This window comes from Stylophora pistillata, chromosome 12, assembly GCF_964205215.1.
Source record: "Stylophora pistillata chromosome 12, jaStyPist1.2, whole genome shotgun sequence".
Taxonomy (NCBI): Eukaryota; Metazoa; Cnidaria; class Anthozoa; order Scleractinia; family Pocilloporidae; genus Stylophora; species Stylophora pistillata.
The window spans coordinates 25,997,708-26,017,518 of NC_142530.1; the positions used below are offsets into that span (position 1 = coordinate 25,997,708).

A 19,811-nucleotide genomic window follows, 5' to 3' on the forward strand; every position below is an offset into this window, starting at 1 on the left:
ATTCGCAATTGAATGGCTTGGGTAGTCTTAATCAAACCAAGTTACACTCAAGCTTGTTGCAGTTCTCAAGAACAAACGTGACGCCATTCATTTGCTTCGTGAAGAAGAGATCCTATCACAGGCAACCCAAGCTCTGTAGGCCCGGGGATTGAATCCACACCAAGAGATAATAATATCTTGATCGACACCCCCATTCTCCCCTCCCTTCACCTCTTCACTCCCCGACAAGGTGTCTGTTCAATCAATCAATCAATCAATCAAGTTTAATGTCTATACGTGCGGCATGGTTGCCCGATAGTCCTTATCGAATTTGTGTCTACAATGCAAAGGGTCCGCGGAGTTACAGTTTCAGGACGAGGCTATCGGGTCAACGTTTCTCGAGAAACACCAGAAACACTCCATGTCTGACCATATAACTCTGGAATCTGCGTTTTTTTCTGCCGAGAAAAAGGTTAAAATTCTTAGTGTCGTGGCGTCACGAAAGGAAGATTGAAAGAATGGCTGTCATTTCGGAAAGGAACGTCAAAATTTTGTGGCGTTTGCTCATGACTACGGTTGTTGTTCCTTTGTCGGCCTTTTTAAGGTTTAACTCAGAGTCACGTTTCAAGGCCCTCAGCGCCTTGCGTTCGACCGGAAGCAAATTATCTTTTGGCTTTGTAATTTCTGAAAGGTCACTTTTAACCTCTTCTAAATAGCTTTCAAGGGCTACTTATTTTTGTATTGGTGGTATCCATGTAGATTTGACGTGGCAGGGATGGGTTTTTTTTGTCCTCCCCTCGGAATATGTAAATCAGACGCATTCTCCTTGCGAACTGATCAAAGTCACACAATAGTTGTTGTCTGATCTGTTTCTGTTTTGTAGCGGGTGTTGGAATGAATTTAAGCCCTTTTGCCAGTAAATTAATCTGGTCGTTTGTAAGTTCTTTATTTGAGAGGTTTTTTATGTCCGTTTTGTTCGCCTCTAGTTTGATAGTTGACCGTGTTTGGCAAGACCGCGGTTTCGATCCTAATCCTGTGGATCTCGTCAGTTGCCGATTCACTGAATAGACTGTTGCACCCGTACGCAATACAATGTCTGACCATGACGAGAACACGCTGTATCCTTAAGAAAATGAATAAAAATGCCTCCAAACGTAGCAGTTTGCTTCGATTTTACTTGAAAGTTTTACCTGTGTGACCTGATAGCCTCGTTTCGAAACTTCAAAGTCTGCTAAGCTCTCGTACAGTGGGCGTAAATGCGATAAGGGCTATTGCCCGAGCCAGAGGCTCATGTATAAAACGTAAGACGGATACCAGCTTTGTTAAAGCTGGTATACCTCTGAGATCAACTGTGTCATGCGTGAACACCTTCAAATATGATATTTCCACTTATCTAGCTAACATCTTATCTCCACTAGCAGGAAACTCCGATTTTACAGTGTTCAACTCAGCCCACTTTGTATCTATCAAATGTATATATATGCACATTTGCTTTAAACGATACATAGCTTACAGGCATTTAAAAAACGACAAAGCTGTATTCAAAAGTGGACATAAACACTGATTCACAAGTTGAATTTATGCACCAAACATGACAACATACTTAACGAAAGATAAAGACAAGTACACAATGCAACTAGTGCGCCATGTAATATTCGCAGGTAAAGAATTAATACAGAATACACAGGGAAACGGTGTCTATAGCAAAAGTAGGACTCGTGTTACACAAGGGAATTGTGAAAGTGTAGTGTGATCGTCCGGAGTGTAGTCCTGAGAAGAGCTGTTGTCAGTGGTAGTGACTGACGTTTCGACAACCTGTGCGGAAGTCATCATCAGAGTCAAGTGAATAGTTGTCAGTAGAGTGTTCTTATTTCAGCTTGTGTAAAATGATTGGTCAGTTTTGCCGTGATGTTATTGGTTGTAAGACTCTAGTGGCGTAAGTCGGTCGGGATTCGTCTGTTTATCGATCCGTCGGTAAAGTTAGGTCGTTCTGTTCGGTTCGTTTGTAATGTTTATGTCGTGAATGAGTCGTTTGTATGGAGCCGGTAGCAGTTGATACCTGTTTAGGGGAGTCTGTGCTAAGTTAGTAAACCAGCTTTCCAGAGTCAGTCATTGAAAGTAGTCAGTGCTGTAGGTTAGGCATTGCGCAGAGTCCCAGTCAATATTGTGGTTCGTAAATGGATGATTTTCAGCAATGTGATTGTTGACATCACCTTTCCTCGTCGCCCGTCTGTGTTCAGTCAGTCTTGTTGTGACGTCTCTGCCAGTCTCTCCGATGTAGGAGGCTTGGCAGTCGAAGCAATTGATCTTATAAATCGCTCCCTGTCTGTTCCTCGGTTCGACACTCGCAACTCCTACGACTACAACAACCATACCGTACATAAAAAGGCATGTCTGAGACCATCCCGCGCATCTTACAGCCCGTGAATGAGTTTGCAGTCGTTGGCTTTTAGTCTTGTCACTCAACACTTCATGCCACCCTCCTAAAGAGCACAAACGTAAAGCTTTCGTAGCACCTTTCCTTTTTAGAACAGCATTTGCTAAGCACACCAAAAATGCATTTCTTTGTTATTGTGAAAAGTGTACAAGCCAAATAGTAACATGAATTGTTCTTTTCGACTCCCCCCCCCCCTCCTATCTCAAAGGGGAAGACCTTTTTAGCGGATTGTTCTGAGCTTAAAAAGACTGACTAGCGCTAAATTTGCCGTTCCTTAAACAAGTTGCGTGACTGAAAATTAATTGTAAGTTACTCAACGGTGCACTGAACCGTGACTCAAATGTTCAGCTTTGCCCAGCTTACGTCAATCACTTCTGTGTAGAATCTCGTACAATTTGATGCAATTTACAGCAAATGAACAAAGACAGTATTTTGTGGATGATCGAAAGTTGCATTGATCTGTAGCCAGAGATTGGCTAGCACCATTGTTCGACAGGCGTGAATAATCCAATTTAGATCAAATATGGCAGCACGAAACAAAGAAGTAAAGACATGTTATGTTATAACAGAGAAAGCGAATGTGGGCAACAACATTAACGATAAGAGAGCTTGCCAGATCAGTGAAACGCTAGCACAAAACAGGTACTGACTAATATATAAAGCTTCCCAGGAGCTGGTAACGTATTAGTTCGGAATAATTTCATGTTAGTTTTGGGAGCATCATTCTAAAGCTATGACGCGAAAAATTTACTGGAAAAGTACAAAAATCAAATGTTTCGCTGTAATTTAAGATTAGGTCGGACACGCCGAATCTCCTATCGTTCTGTCGTCGATGCAACGCTTGATGGTTTTTTTAGATTACACGGAAGTCACGCATATGGTTTTTTCGCTTCACTGATGTGTTTTTTTTTTGTTTGTTGTTGTTGTTGTTTGTATCCTGGAGTATTTTAGGGTGGTCGTGATTTAAATGCAATTTGTTTAAGTCCCCGAATATTACATTTCGTTCATGGCTTTGTTTTAGCTTTCTTCCCCTGTGAATTAAGATCATTATTTATTTATGGTTGAGAGTTATTCAACTTACTCGCGCTGTGGTCACTGTGCATAATATTTACCTTTAACGCTCGCATTTTGTCAAACGAGTTTATGATACCCCCTCATTATTGCTAATGAGGTCAGTGAAAGAAAATTGTTTTCAAACTTGAAATGGACAGTTTTTAAGTTCTAAAACTTGTCTATACCGTAATAACGATACATTGCAGTGATGTAGTAAACGCTTGACTATCGCAAACAGTGAAATTCCCATGGTATAAAAACACAACTGAAACCGCACGGCTGGGGACCGAGTGTGGCGTAAACATGAACGAAATAATTTTCTTTGCCTCCAAGTTCAAATGACCAACTTTGAAGTTAAGTAAACAATCCAACTGACTAGAAACTCAGTTTATTAAAATAAATAACACTCTTGACAGTTCAAGGCAAGTGACAGTTTCCTTCAGTTCGTGACACTTTGAGACACTCGTGAGACGATTTGAGACACTCGCGAGACGCTTGGTAACACTCGTGAGACGCTTGAAGACACTCGCGAGACGCTTGGAGACACTCTGAGACTCTTTGAAGTGCAACCCGCACAAGTAAACTCAAACCGACAAATGTTGGCTTGTGAGAGTGCAATTTTTGCTTTCAATCTGGCACAACCCGCACCAATATTGAAGCCGTAATGGTGCAAAATTCAACAAATCAAATTGCTGCCAACATCAGCATTTATTATTCAGATCAAAGATAACATTTGTTCAAATTCAATAGCTAATATCAGTATCAACACTCCAAACACACTAAATCCAACAGCCAAAGTAATTCAAAATCAACACAAATTCTCCTTGTCTGCAACCCTAGCCTGAATCGCATCAAAACTGACATGGCCCAAAGCTTCAAGTTCAACAACAAATCACGTTCAAAAATTTGAGTACGAGCGACTAGCAATGACCGAGAGATCCTGGGACTTATATTTTCATCCAGCTTTCGAGCGCTTTCCGAGCACGTGGAGGTAAATATGGGGGTGTTACGAAAACGAAGACCCTAAGACCCAGTCTTCGTTTTCGTACTACAAAAACGAAGACCCTGCATTAGCCAAAAGAATTGCTTACTTTTTAACGAGAATTTTCCAGCAGAGAAGGCTTAACGATCGTCAGAATCTATTTTAGCTACGAAATACAGTAGAAATCGATTATTTATTGAAAGAACCCAAGAGTCATTTTTCCCGTACATGTTTCTCTGTTAACCGCCTTCCGGTTAGCTCAATGGATAGAGCGCTGGACTGATGTGCGGGAGGTCGAGGGTTCGAGCCCCGGCCGGACCAACACTCAAGGTCTTAAAATAATTGAGAAGAATATGCTGCCTTTCTATGATTTAGATATTCTAGTCTTCTCGGATAAGGACGAATAAATGGAGGTCCTGTCTCCTGCAGGGTTAGGGGTAGGAGAAGTTAATTTCCCACGCACAAGATTACTGTGTGATGGATGTCCTCCCTTGGGGTGGGATGGGTGGGTTGTTGTCTTACGTTTCATACATGAGCCTCTGGCTCGGGCAATATGTGTGGTAAGTTTACCCTTGGAAACCCCCGAGAATATCAACACCAAATTGGCTTGCATAGTGAAACAGAACAGACAAGACGGGCCAGTAGTACTGGCAGTATAATAATGGGAAGAAACGCGTGAAGTATAAATTACTAAGCGTTGTTGCTGTTTAATGTGTGTTTAACTTGTAATTTCTACGGTTTTCTGTTTACAGGGTCTTCGTTTTCGTAGAACGAAAACGAAGACCGGGTCTTAGGTCTTAGGTCTTCGTTTTGAAGGGTCTTCGTTTTCGTAACACCCCCATATTTGCCTCCACGTGCTCGGAAAGCGCTCGAAAGCGGGATGAAAATATAGTTGTAACGAAAACGAAGACCCCCGAAAACGAAGGCCGAAGACCAAAGACCCGAAAACGCAGACCTGAAAACGCAGACCCGAAAACGCAGACCCGAAAACGCAGACCCGAAAACGCAGACCCGAAAACGAAGACCCGAATCTTTTCCATTTTTTAATGTTTCGCAGCAACCCTAGTTCGTTTAAGAGAAGTTATTTAAAATGATGGTTTTAAACAATCAATTAATTAATCAATTAATTAATCAATTAAAGAACAACTGATAGAGAATATGCACCACTGAGGTGTCCAGGCTGTGAGCTTTCGTTAACCCTTTTGTTTTGCTGTCTAAAAATATAAATGTGTAAAAGGTATTGACAGGCCATTGCCGCCAATTCGCTACCTCGCGGCGGTGTGATACGTGACCTTACTAATGGTTGACAGGTCACAGCCTCGTACTAGTGTGAAATTATGACCTAAAGGTTTTTCGCTTATTTTGTCGCTCGTCGAGTAAATTTATCTCCAAGCGTAATTAAATCTCGAAATTCTGTCATCATTTGACCTGTTATTCAGTGGACAAAAAGCATTACGTTAATGCACACACTTCCCCTTATTTTTTTGTTTTTGGTTTTCTTTTTTGCCTTTTTCTAAAATCTTCATTTGCTTCATTACAGGGATAGTTCAGTAGCTCATTGTAGGTCATTGTGTCATTTTAGGTCATTCCTTGTTTTCGTAACTGCGACGTCGGAATAGTCGAAATTGTAACTTTACATTCACTTCTCAGTACCCTTCTCGCGAAATTGATTTTTCTCAAGGCACGTCAGAATAGTTCAAATTGTAACTTAACATTCACTTCTCAGCACCCTTCTCGCGATTGCAAACCAAAACTCACAGCCTGGACACCTCAGTTTATTGAGAAGAACATACTTTTTTAATAAGCAGAGAATTTGACAGCCATAGTGTCGTTTGTAAAAGATTAAAAATTCGCGTTGTTTAACTCGTGCCGCGTAACAAAAATTTAAAATTTACTTCATATTTTCGGACATTTAATCTGTAACGCATTCTGAAGAAGTAAATCAGTTCCATCTATTGACCATGTACCATAGTGGTGCATATTCTCCTTCTTGGTTGTTCTTTAATTGATTGTTTAAAATCATCATTTTAAATAACTTATCTTAAACGAACTAGGGTTGCTGCAAAACATTAAAAAAGGGGATGGAAAAGATTCGGGTCTGGTTTTCAGGTCTTCGTTTTCGGGTCTGCGTTTTCGGGTCTGCGTTTTCGGGTCTGCGTTTTCGGGTCTTAGGTCTTCAGTCTTCGTTTTCGGGGGTCTTTCGTTTTCGCTACAACCATGAAAACATGAGTCCCAAGATCTCTCGGTCATTGCTAGTCGCTCGTACCCAAACTTTTGAACGTGATTTGTTGTTGAACTTGAAGCTTTGTGCCGTGTTGGTTTTGACGTGATTCACTAGGGTTGCAGACTAGGGGAATTTGTGTTGATTTTGTGTGTTTGAAGTGTTGATACTGATATTAGCTGTTGAAGTTGAACAAGTGTTATCGTTGATCTAAATAATAAGTGTTGCTGTCCAAGATCCAAGCCGATAAATGTTAGCTTGTGAAAGCGTAACAACTCCTCTGCGACCTGCACTGAACGCAAGCCGCGTTTCAGCGTGTTGGCTTGCGTGAATAAAATCTCCTGTTATAAACATCTGAAGGACTGAATAACGAAACAAACGCCTCAGATTAGGAAGAACACAAACCAGGCGTACAAACGTAATCGCCTTTCGTGTCGTGAGATCTAATTGTGAAGACATTTTCTGGCTCCTGCAGCAAAATTGAAAAGTTAAAGCACGCAAAGAACCCGTGAAATTGGAAAATGACTTATCTTTATGGAAACAAAATGCCCTGGGAAACAAATAAGAATTTGGGTATAAGCTCTCCAAAACCCAACAGCTGAGAAGAGAAATGGCTACCGTACAATTCGCTAAACGCCGAATAGAAACCACGTGCTCTGCTGTTACGATCTGCCACATGAATAGTATCCTGTGTGCAAATCGAAAGAGAAAGGTGGCCATGAATGAGGTCAGTGCGAAAATCTGAAGAGTCGATTCCTCGTGGAAGATTTTAAAATGTCTTTTTTCCACAATCGTGACAAAGCAAACAACACTTTTTAGCTGATTCCTAAGAATCCTCTTTGTTAAACGAAAGAGAAAGACTTTTTTAAAGACAAAATCGCCTAACCATACTGTCAAAAGGAAAGGAGAACAATCAAGACATTTATGACGTCATTTGAACCACGTGACCTGAGTCACGATCTAAAAAGAGAACGGTAAGCGGAAAAACACGTATAACAGCTGCAGTACATTCTGCCTTACAGCGTGCAGATTTCAGCAATTCTGTTTTTACTTTCTTATTCTTCGAAGCTTCATTCTTATTTTTCTTGATCGTGCGAAAGTAACTGACCAGGGAAGCCACTATGACGACAAATCCATCGTGGAATCAACCGCCATACCCCAGTCAGCCGCCCATGTACAACTATGGCTCCTCTTCCGCGAGCTACGCTCCATCATCAAACCAAGCTGCTTATCCTCCGCCGATTGAAACGGTGCCACACAATGCAGCTTACCCTCCTGTAGCGCCTACAGCTCCTCCGCCGTCTTACGAATCGGCTGTTGGTGGTGGAAAACCAGAGAATGCGCCCGGGAATTTCTCGTATCAACCGCAACCTTTTCCAACAGCTCCAGCGGCAAGCTATCCAACTTACCCCTCGACAACAACTGACGTGGAATATGGGAGAACAGATGCATTGGCGTTCTCTGGGATCATCAGTTTTAGTGACAAATCCATAAGACTTGGTAAGGTTTATTTACTTATTCCTTTCTATAACCGATATCCATCACAGTATTCGTTTAACCGAACCACATTTTATTTTCCTCCCAAATATTACCAATTACGTCATGAATTTATGGTAACGTTGCACGAGAATGGATTCTTTGCTCGTGATTGCGGTCCGACTGGACTGGATTTCATCTTATCCTGAATATAATGGTTCTGAAGGTCATTTTAAAATTTGCAATTTAATATTTGGTTTAAAGTATGATTTGTTGCCAAACTCGGTCAAAATGCCAACATTAACTAATATACGGTGTACAAAAGGCAATATTGCTGCTGATGTAAATTTGGTTAACTGGATGTAGTTATTTTTTTCTTCTTTATATTATTTTGATAAAAAACGTCGATGTCAGAACTCTGAATTGACTAATCCACATCGTTTAAGGAACTTTTACCACTTTGGGAACAATCGATTACTTATTAGGTCTTTAGAGAAAAAATTTCTCAGACATAACTGTTACATTGATTGGCATAGATGAAGTTTAACTCGTAAACATTCATATTTCCTTTGTAAGAAATCAGTCAGACAGACGAAACGCACACAGTGGTTTCAGTTCAGTCAGAAGAGCAACACAAACCAATCAGTAAATAAGTATTCTCATGTAGATTAGTTTTCAGGTGATGAAAACATTGTCAGATTTAAAATATGTACTCAGTGTAAAGAATAGACGTGGAGAAGTTGGCAGAGTAGTTAAAAAATTATTGTGTGATGTCCTTAAAGAAAAAGTAAATATAGTTAAGTGTAGTTGGTGCTGTAAACGGTGGAGAGAATGTTTTACCGTTGTGGATTAAGGCATTGATGACCAGACTTCTACATACACAGTGACACATAGAATGAATAAATAAACTATATGTACAGCAAATACAAAAGACATACGCAAAACTTTTTAAAATAATGTGGATGTCATTGAGATAGTTTGCAGCATTTTATTAAGATAGTTCTTTTTATCTCAATGGCACGGTGTATTTCTGGTATGTAACAGTTAGGAGTAAATGAAAAATTTCAGTCAAAGAAGTGTAATAAATTTATAAAGTATTCAACAAATGTAAGAATAAATGAAGACATAGAATTGACATTGTTTTGTGGTAGGTACAGATAATGTACTCCTATTAAAGCAAATGGTATCCTCATTAATTTTTATTAATATGAATATTGAAATGTATGAAAGCAATCCTCACAGTACAAGGCTGTGCTCTAAGGAAAATTGAAAGGAGCCCTGTGTTCTGAAACTGTGAAATCTAGGGTGCCCAGCAGATGCCTTGTATGAAAAAACTAAAATTCCTGAGTCGCCCAAGAGCAAAAGTAAGGTGCCAGGGGCCACTGGGTGCTGCTAGAGCACAGCCTTGCAGTGATAAACCCCACTTATGTAGTAGTGGAAATAAGGCTTGAAAAAAATCCAGGCCCATACAGGATTTGAACCACATAGGTCATGGATTCAAATCCTGTAAGAGCCTGAAGTTCTTTTAGACATCATTTCCACTGCCACTAAAGTAGGGTTTATCACTTTGAGGATCACTTGTATACATTTCAGGAAACTACAGTGTGTGTGTGTGTGTATCTAAATGTGAGGAAGTAGCCGATACTGTTGAATAGTGCTCAATACACATGTGCAGAGCTTAATACAGTAGGTAGCGATCAAACAAGACGACACATGGTTTCTGTTACTCGGTGTTTCGTGCTTATGCACTCATTTGTAAGTATGAAATTCTGAGTAACAGAAGCCGTGTGTCGTCTTATTTGATCGCTATATATATATATATATTTATTGTAGATTGTAGAGCACTCTGCGATTCAAAGATAAGGTTTTTACATTTTTACATTTATATATATTTATATATAAATGATTATATATATATATATATATATTTAGTATAATTTCAGAGCTAAGCAAAGAGTTTCCAGCAATCTGATTGGTCAAGCAGTTCCTTATATGACGCTATATAAACTGCTCCATGCGTTTCATATAAAATGTTACTAAAATGTTATGATTTTAGAAATTTCTCTGTTGTTCAGCACTGAAATTATACTAAAACTTACAATTATTCACCTCAGTTTTGGTGAATGTCGTCGAATAATCCCCTCGACTTCATCTCAGGGATTATTCACCGAACCTGAGGCGAATAATTTTTAAATATAAATGATTGTCATATATTCAAATAATTCGTTAACACTAATACTAGTCGACTTAGTATTTATTAATGTTTTTCTTTCTTTCCATGTGGCTTGCGTCATTCACAGGATTTATCAGACGGGTTAGTATATACAAAGCACTTTTAATTTTTTATTCAAAAGCTCAGGTCGGGATCACAAATTAAGGCAGTATCTCACAGGTTTGGAAATTTTTAGATAAAATGCTCAGGACTTCAGCCAAAAAAAATCATCTCAGAGAAATCCTTTGCATTTTGTTTATAAAATACTTGCAAAGAATGGAAACCATCAAGTGGTTTGGGAAGAGAGTTAATATTGCGTCAAGTGTATCATTCACTTCTGCTACTGTTTTGAATTATTATTGGACCTCTAAAAATGCCAGTGTTAATTGCAGAGAAGTGGCCTGGACTTAAATGAAGAATTTCAAACCATGGTATTGTTTTGTTGAGGAGAATGTGGAGAGTGATGAAAAATTTACATTTTACCATAATTGACCGTAATGTGACAATCTGATTGGCTAATTTGCTGTTGTCATAAGAGTACAGACAATGCTGCTTGCATCAGTGTGTTAAACAATGTATTAGGCACTGTAAAAGTTGTTTTATTTGACATCAATATTGTGGTAAAAAATGAATCGACAGTGGTTTAGCTTGGCCTGTACTTTTTTATTGACAACGATATTTATTTGTCAACAAAATTTGTTACATCATTGTGAGTCCACAACATTTTGATCACTGTGATGACGAAAATTGTCATTAATGAGAGCGCAAACCACACTGAACCACTGTCAATTTGTTAGATATACGCAAGACACTTTAACTTGGGAGTCAATGGACCATAGGGACTTTGACTTAACCCTGTAGCCCCTTAGATTGACCAGCATCTATTTTCTCCTCACCAGAAGCTGTTCATTTTTAAGCAAATTCTCTTTGTCCGCACCTTTGGAAATTTAGAGAGAACAGTATGGAGAATATGCATACTGATGTCAGGGTGTCAGGGTTAAAAAGAAAAAAAGAAATTGGAGATCAGATTTGAATTTGATTTTGGATTCCAACATGATTAAAGTTTTGTAAAATTGATCTTTTTTCGACAGGTTTTTGCTGTGCTTATGTTGCAATTGGCTACAACTGTTGCTGCAATCTGTTTGTTCATATTCAAGTAAGAATTTTTCTATTTTATGTTGTGGATCTCTGCTCATTAAAAAGTAAGACACTGTCTTTTCATTTCTTATTAGAAAGAGCAGGGGTTTCAATAGTAACCGGGTAGCGGGTAGATCTACCCGCTTGTAACGGGCCGATTACCCGCCTGGAGCCTTCACACGAACGTCAAGTAAGACCAGTTAATTTCATCTCAACTTTGAATTCTTGCCAAAAAGTTTGGCAAAATAGGTTTTATTTTAGAGGAAAACAAAAGGAAATGAAAAGGAAAAGACATTCTGGCATCTTCCAAGCCTTCTGGTCCATGAAAGTTAAAGCGAAGTCTGCAAAACATGTAATAGACATCGCTTCAGAACCTACATAAAAAAAAATGTGCAAGGCATCTCAGCTGAAATCAACAGGAACTGGGACAGAGTGTGCATACTAATGGCGGCCAAAAGGCAATCGTTGTTTGCATATTTCATGCCAATGTCAAAACAAAAGAGGTCAAAAAGGCTCGGCTCTTGAAAGTCTTGAAAATCAAGTCATAAATCAAGTGGCTTCAGATTGATATAAGTGATATAAGACACTCAGTTACATACACTCTTTAAGTTGCTTCTGTGTTTTTGTAGTGATATATGCAACTAAAATATAACCATGTTTCTCTATAGAATAGATTAAATTTTTTTTCAGATTTAAGGATTAACCCTGAGCCAAAACTATATTAAACTTAAACAATTTTAAAGATACCAGTTGTGAAAGTGTGAAGTGTTAAAAGTAGCACCTCGATAGAAATAGTTGACTGTGACTACGTTATTGTCACATAATTCTCTTCAAATTTGTTTAAATCAGTTGACTTGGAATCAAAACAATGAAACAACAAAGCAACAAAAAGAGACCTGAAAATGCATCTGTGAGAGTCTAAAACTTCAAAATTTTCTTGGAGGAGCATGTCCCCAAAACCCCCTAGAGTTGAAGGCCTTCAGGCCTTAACGGAATGTACCCACCTGTTACTCTTAAGTAACCGCTTGTGCAAAAACTTATTGAAACCCCTGAAGAGTTAAAGAATCCAAATGAACCGCGATTGAAAATTTATTAACACTAAACATTTTTAACTACATGTAGTGTAACTAACAATTTTGGAACTGAATATATATATTTATATATATATATATATATATATATATATATATATATTGAGCACTCTGGCATGGCTTAGACGATACCACAAAGGTTGGGTCGTTTGGGGTGACCGTCTCGGTTCTCCCCCATCCTAGCATTAGCACTGCACTGATGAGGCCCAGAAGGCCGAAACAGTACTGTCTGCAGTTAGTTATATATATATATATATATATATATATATATATATATATATATAATTTTATATATATTAAGTTTTTTAGGGACCCATGTTACAGTTTGTCACTCACTATGGTTAGCCTGGCATTAAAACTTCAATCCTAAGATCTCATTTATTTAGTGAATTTCTCCTCTCTTTCTGCCATACAATTCTTATGATGTTACTTTGGAGAATTTGGTATTGGATCAACTTATGATTCCCTAAGTGATAATTGTCTAGGTCACTCAAGGGATCGAGTTAAATGGTTAAAGCCTATCAATTACAGGTTTTATCATCGATCAAACTCTTTTTGTGGAACAAAATTTATACGAGCATACTTTTTAGATTACTTATCTTTGCACATGATTGTTTTGATAACTTTTTACCTGTTCCCATTATGAAGCTGTTTACGAAATATGAGTGCAACTATAACTTGTGTAGGAAATTGACCTTTTTATTACCAAAACCAAACACTGAAGTTCTTCGCAAGTCCACCTGTTACAAGGCCACATCTCTATGGAATTCTCTTGACAATCATATGCTTGCAATCTCAAGCAAAAGCATATTTAAAAATTTTCTAACACAAAACTTCATACACTTAGTTCAATTTATAGATGAATAATATTTTAATTACCGGTAGTTTATAATTAATTGGGTTAACTTTGAAATTTTTAAATATTCGACCGCACTAGGTTAATTAGGTCAATTAGGTTGATTTTAAATCAAGGTTAATTAATCAAATAAATTAGCAGGTTAATTTTTATATACACGACTATACTAGGTTAACTATTAAATACATGACCACATCAGCTCCGCTGTAATTTTTATCGTGTTTAAATAAATGTTGTTGTTGTTGTTGTTGTCGTCTCAGAGACAAAGCAGTGACCTTCAGCAATAGTTAGAAGTGTTATCCTGTCAGATAACATGGAATCAAATTATTCCAGATGTTGTATCAAATACGCGAGATTCCTTTCATTATTTCATATGAGGACACTAAATGGACAGCTACAGAATTTCCTATGCAAACATTATTTCCTTCTTTTGCAGTCACAGTGTTAGAGGTTTTGTGCAGAATAACTGGGGCATGTATGTCTCAGCATAGTAAGTATTTGTATTCAACTACCTTCCTGTAAGTGTTTTAAATCTGGGGCGTATCCAGGGGTGGTTTGTTCAAACCGCCTAAATTTTCCCTCAGAACGCTGGAAATCATGTTTCTGAAGACCTAATTTTCAAAATCTTGGACCCCTCAGAAGGAGAACAACTCTCCAAACCCCCCTTGACTAAATCCTGGATCTGCCCCAGTAAATACATTCTAGATATCATTACTTATTTAATCAATGAAGTAAAATTAAATGTCGATACAAACCATCATCTTGAATTGCTGACTCCTGGTTTATTTGGTTTCATTTCATTTTCAGTGTGGTGTTCTTAGTGTTGTACTTTGTTTTGATCTGTTGCGAGGGAGTGAGGTGAGTTTTGCTAGAACAAAGTATATTGTATATAATAATTTAGCGTGGTACACACACACACACACACACACAAACAGTTTACTTGTAAAAACCTTAAATTTGTGTTTTTTTTATATCTTTACATACTTACATGTATTATAATTGTGCAGGGTAACTGAAATGAAAAAGAAAAGGTGTTGTGCATAGCAGTCTTTCAAATTTCTTTTTTAATTTAGCCAACAGGGAGTCGTGTGGAGGCATGGGGTGAAAGCAACCAAAAAAATTAGTTCTAAATGTTAGCTGTTGTGATAAAAATGTATGTAGTCATGTTGTCAAGCTTTGTAAATGTATCACCATTTTGTTTTCTTTTGTTTCTGTTTTTTAGGAGGAGCTATCCAGCCAATGTTATTATGCTTTCTATCTTTGTAAGTGTTAATATGAAGTATTATAACATAACCAAAGTAAAGAGTACGTCCACCATTTGCCCATGGGTGTTATAATGCTGCTGACGTGAGCAAATGTAAAGACTAGTTTTCAGTGTGTGCTTGTTTTTTCTGGTCACATAAGATTTGTTAAATAAAAGAAAACTCTCTTGCCACAATGTATCAATATTATGTTTTAAAATGGATGGTAAACACCACAGTGTACACTATTGAGTTATGGATGCAATTGGGAAGTTTGCTAAGCACTCAAGAAGCTAGAGTTGCTCTCAGCTATCACCTCATGTGACTCTTATGCTTCTTTCGTGCTTAACAACCTCCCACATGCATCCATAATTCAATAGTGTACACTGTGGTGTTTACCATTTGTCAAGTGGAGAAAAAAAAAAAAGAATTGCTCCTTATATGTGATTTTTTCTGAATGATGGAACTTGTTCGCTGTCAAATCTTTGTATGTCGTTTGCTCTAGTCTAAGAGTTATTTTCACCAATTGGATATTTACTTTGATTTTCTTCCAGACGTTATCTTTGTCCTACCTTGTTGGAGTGATTTCCAGGTATGAAATTTGCAATTTTTATTCAAAAGGAAAACTTAATTCACAAATCCAAAATTTTCTATTATTTGTGAAAATGTATGACCCTGCATTCATTTTCTGCTTTTCATATAAAATATGGAGGATTCTGATCCTAGGTACATGTATCTCCCTATAATTCATAAGTGAAATTTTCTGAGCTCAATCTCACTAAACATTGCAAGATAAAGATATTTAATCATTGGGTTATTTTTTTATTAATTTACAGACTGAGTTTGTTTTAATCTATGAGTAATGATCTTAAAATTACATGTAGGAATCCATGACCTTGATCAAATAAAATTCAAGACATGATTGTTTCAATGTAGATGTTTTAGATAAAACCTGAAATGTGAAATGAAAGATTTTCATTCTCAAATAGGATACAGTAATTTTGAAATAATTAGCAATGCTGCTCAAGTTGCTTAAATTGAATGCCCTTTCTTGGTACCTCTGGGCCTCAATTTCAATAAAGAATTATGTTTTGGAACTACTATTTGTTCTACATGCTATGATCAATTTTGTACATTAATTATTGATTATTACTTTTGATAATTTTTTTTTTTTACCTTGCAGCTTCCATGAAACCAACATTGTGTTGATCATGATGGGAGTGACCACTGTGAGTAACTGTGGATATCACATTTAATAGGAAAATTTTGCAAATGATCCTTGTGAATACCAGGGAACTAAAATGCAAAGTCTTAGAGACTACTATTACTTTGGGGAGTCAATCAATATTGGTCTGTCTAGGATAAAGTGATTATTGTAAAAGTATTGCTGCCGATATTCCCCCTACCCTCTCCCCCCCTCTTGCATTTGAAGGCAAACTCCTCATTTCCAAGTCCAGCTCCATTATAAGTGGGCCTGAAAGCACACACCCAGATTAACAGTGAATCTAATCATTGAGATTGATTTGTATTGCTGAATTTTTTTTTCAGCTGGTCTGTGCTTCTGTCATGATCTTTGCCTGTCAGACCAAGGTAAGCCTTATTATAATTGTATTATGATAATATGGATTATATTGTAATAATCAATATTAATGATATTGAAAATATAGTAATAATCAATTATTAATGTACAAAATTAATCATAATTTATATGGATAATATTAATTGTGGAATTGCAGCATGCAAGTACACTTTAATACTAACAGCACCCCTAATTTGAGGCTCACACATCTGATTATGTATTACTAATAAAATACCTTTTTCATGTTACACCATGTCTTTTGTTTGAGGAATGAGACCTTCTTCTTCAGTTATTCTTAAGTAAGCTGTGGAATCTTGCTCCTTGTTATGAATTATTTGTTACCAAACTAAATGGATTAAGTTCATGTTATTGACTAGTACAGAGGATACAGTCTAGGTGAGAGTCTAAAAGTTGTTACCATTTTGTTTATTTTTTTCAACAGTATGACTTCACCACATGGGGTGGAGTGTTGTTTTGTGCAGCTCTGGCCATTTTTTTTCTCAGTATCTTCACACCTCTTTGGTTGGCACTTTCAACAACGGTATGTATGATCCTACATATTACGTGTACCTTCAGTTACTGGTTCTGGAAATGGTCAATGGACTGTTAAGATTTTATCTTATCGTAGGATTGACTACTGTACATTTTTCAGCAGCTAGATTTTGTTGAAAAGTAGACGGAGTTGCTTTTTTGCAAATTATATTTGTGAACTTAAAGGTAATTACATGAACATGTTTTCATATTCAGAGTTCTTGCCAAGTTTTTTCATAGGAGGTAAAAAATGAGAAATAGCAGGTATCTTTGTTACCTCCCCCCCCCCCCTATGCTGGGGGTGTGCAGGCCACATAGGCCCTCACCAGGGTCCAGGGGCAGGTTTTCCATGTGTGGCCACCATGTTGTCAATTCTGATGTTTCTCAATAAATGCAGGCCATTTTGTTTGGCCCTGAGAAGAATGATAAAGAAACAACGCAGAGGTCATTTTGCAGGATGACTGCAAGGGATGAATTTGTTGAAAAAAGCAGGATTTGTTCAACATATGATGTATTTTCAAACTGGTATCTTGTGATAAATATAACTTTCACAACTAAGGTTGGAAGAAGGCAAATAATACTTTCCCAAAAAAATATAAAAAATAATTGGATAACTTCAGTAAATATTTCAGTCCCGGGTCTCGGTGAAATAGTGGGTAACATTTACTTGAACAGCTGGTAAAAATAACCAGGTACCAGCTCTTGAAAAGACCCTGATATTATGCATTTAAAATTAAGGATACATTTGGTTGCTTTATTGTACAACAGGCTGGAAAGATTGTCATTGGTGGCTTATTGGCATTGGTCTTTGTTGCAGTAAGTAAAATGTTCTTAATTCTGACTTTTGCATTTTTAATCAATTTGAAATTGAGTTTTAAGATAATTTTAAGTCAGACATACAAGTATGACAACCTCATTCAGATATTTTGGTGATGTTAGCAAGTTTTACTGATTGGCAATAGAAGTAAAAGGTGTTTACGCACTTGAAGGAATCCTGGCAACACTGGGGTGTTTTAGTGGCAAATAAACTTTTTTTTTTACTACCATGACAAAGGAGCTCAAGCAAAAAAAGGCACAAAAACCATGAACAAAATCTGAGATCTTAACTCTGACCCCTAAGAGTGCCTAGCTAGCATCTACATGTAATTTCTCCATACAGTCTCACTTAGAATCACATTATAAGGTCACGAGAATAAAGGAAACAATCGCCAACTAAAGAAACTTTGGATCGTTAAATAAATTCTCCTTGTCAGCATCGTAGGAAATGTGTAGAGATCAGTATGGAGAATATACACACTGATGTTAGGGTGTAAAAGATTAACCATTCAATACTCGTTTGTCAACAGTTCCTTGCCTATGACGTGCAACTGGTGATGGGTGGAAAGAAGTACGAGTTGAGTCCAGAAGAGTACATCTTTGCATCCTTGATTCTATACATGGATATCATTCGCATCTTCTTGTTGCTTCTGGCAATATTTGGTCGTGGAAGCAACTGAACCATGTCAGTAACAACTAACTACACCTAAAGGTGTAACTTAAAGCACAAGCCCAAAATACTTTACAAATGGTAAACCATCCTGATATGATTATTATAATCATGAAATAAATTCTTGTCTCTCACTTCAACACATGTCCTTGGTATCAAGTTAAAGTGGAATAATGATATCAATAATATGTTTTAAGTAATATTTTCTAGCCCATTTGATCTTATGGAACAATGTTGATATTCGCTAAAGAATATTATTATATTGTTAATATTGTTAATGTATAACATGATTTAGAAATGTAAGGGATCCCTAATTAACATGATTTGTGTAGAGGTATTTTGTATGTCTACAAGTTGGACAAGATCTAATTAGAAGTGATTTAGTATAATTTCTTAGGGTGTAGAAATGTATAAAATCAAAAACTGTCAACAGATATAAGCAACGTTAATGTCCAAATTTCCTAGAAGGTGCTTTTTTGGCTCACATGATGTTATACGGTTGCCACTGTTATCATCAGACAATAACTCTTTTGTTTGCATGGGTCCTAAGGGGAACAGGTAGATAACAGTGTTAACTGTAACACATCAAATGATTCAACTTAGGGACACACAGAATTCCAGGCTGCACAAAAGCCATTTCCTGTTTCAATGTTTTCTCACATCAAGTATTTCATTTTCATTTATGACAACTCAGTTTAATGTAAAATATAATTTTTGATAATTTAATGATGTTTTATTCCATTGCTGGAGGTTTCCTTCAAGAAAAGCTCAGGGCAAAATTTGAAATTCAGTCAAAGAATTTCTGTCCAAGAGTCATATAAACATCCAAATAATATAATTTGTCAATCAATATTGAATGCTTCAACTTTCCCCCACCCCTAGTCAATCCTTAGGCATTTGAACTTTGAAGATTGGTTGGAACAAATACTTACCCCCTCCCCCCCTCCAGTTAAAGTTGTGTTCAAATGCCTCACCCAACTTTTTTGCAAAAGGCAAGATCACCAAGTGTAACTTTCTACAAATTGCCCAATGTTAAAAACCTGGACCGTGAAGACCTGTTCTTCTGGGCCATTTTTCACCAAAGTTAACTATAATTTATCTTGCATACCACCATATTTGAAGATGTAACACTTGTATTTGGCTGGAAAGACTTGACACTTCCTGTTCAAATTTCCCACCCCAGCCTGGAAAGGTTCAAATTTGCCACCTCCCAGGCATGGAAGATAGTCAAGTGCCAAGTTAAGGGTGGAATAATTAGCACATCTAGAGTAAAGTTGGAACTTGTATGTTCATTTTTTTAAATCTACAAGTAGGAAATGGTTAACTGTGTGTCATTGTGCTAAAATGTTTGTATTAATTATGAGAGTGTGGATGTAAACTGCTCTTTAGATGTAATGACCTATAGAAAATAAATACGTGTCTCATACATGAGAAGAAGTTGTTTTAACATCTTAAATACTAATAAGTTTGTTTGTACCATGTAACATGTGTCTGAAAATATAACAAAGTTTACTGCAATACTATCTCTGT

The 19,811-nt window shown here is 37.2% G+C and overlaps 1 protein-coding gene across 1 annotated transcript; it reads left to right on the forward strand.

The window, feature by feature from the left end:
• Positions 1-7,635: 7,635 nt before the first annotated feature.
• Positions 7,636-19,804, forward strand: LOC111338778 (protein lifeguard 2). The gene is made up of 12 exons (XM_088740314.1): positions 7,636-8,172; positions 10,449-10,462; positions 11,452-11,516; positions 13,881-13,934; positions 14,252-14,302; positions 14,667-14,706; positions 15,240-15,277; positions 15,869-15,914; positions 16,234-16,275; positions 16,707-16,805; positions 17,564-17,611; positions 18,142-19,804. Exons 1-12 carry the CDS (start codon positions 7,794-7,796, stop codon positions 18,289-18,291), a joined length of 1,026 nt encoding a protein of 341 aa, XP_088596440.1. The 5' UTR covers positions 7,636-7,793; the 3' UTR covers positions 18,292-19,804.
• The last annotated feature ends 7 nt before the right edge of the window (positions 19,805-19,811 follow it).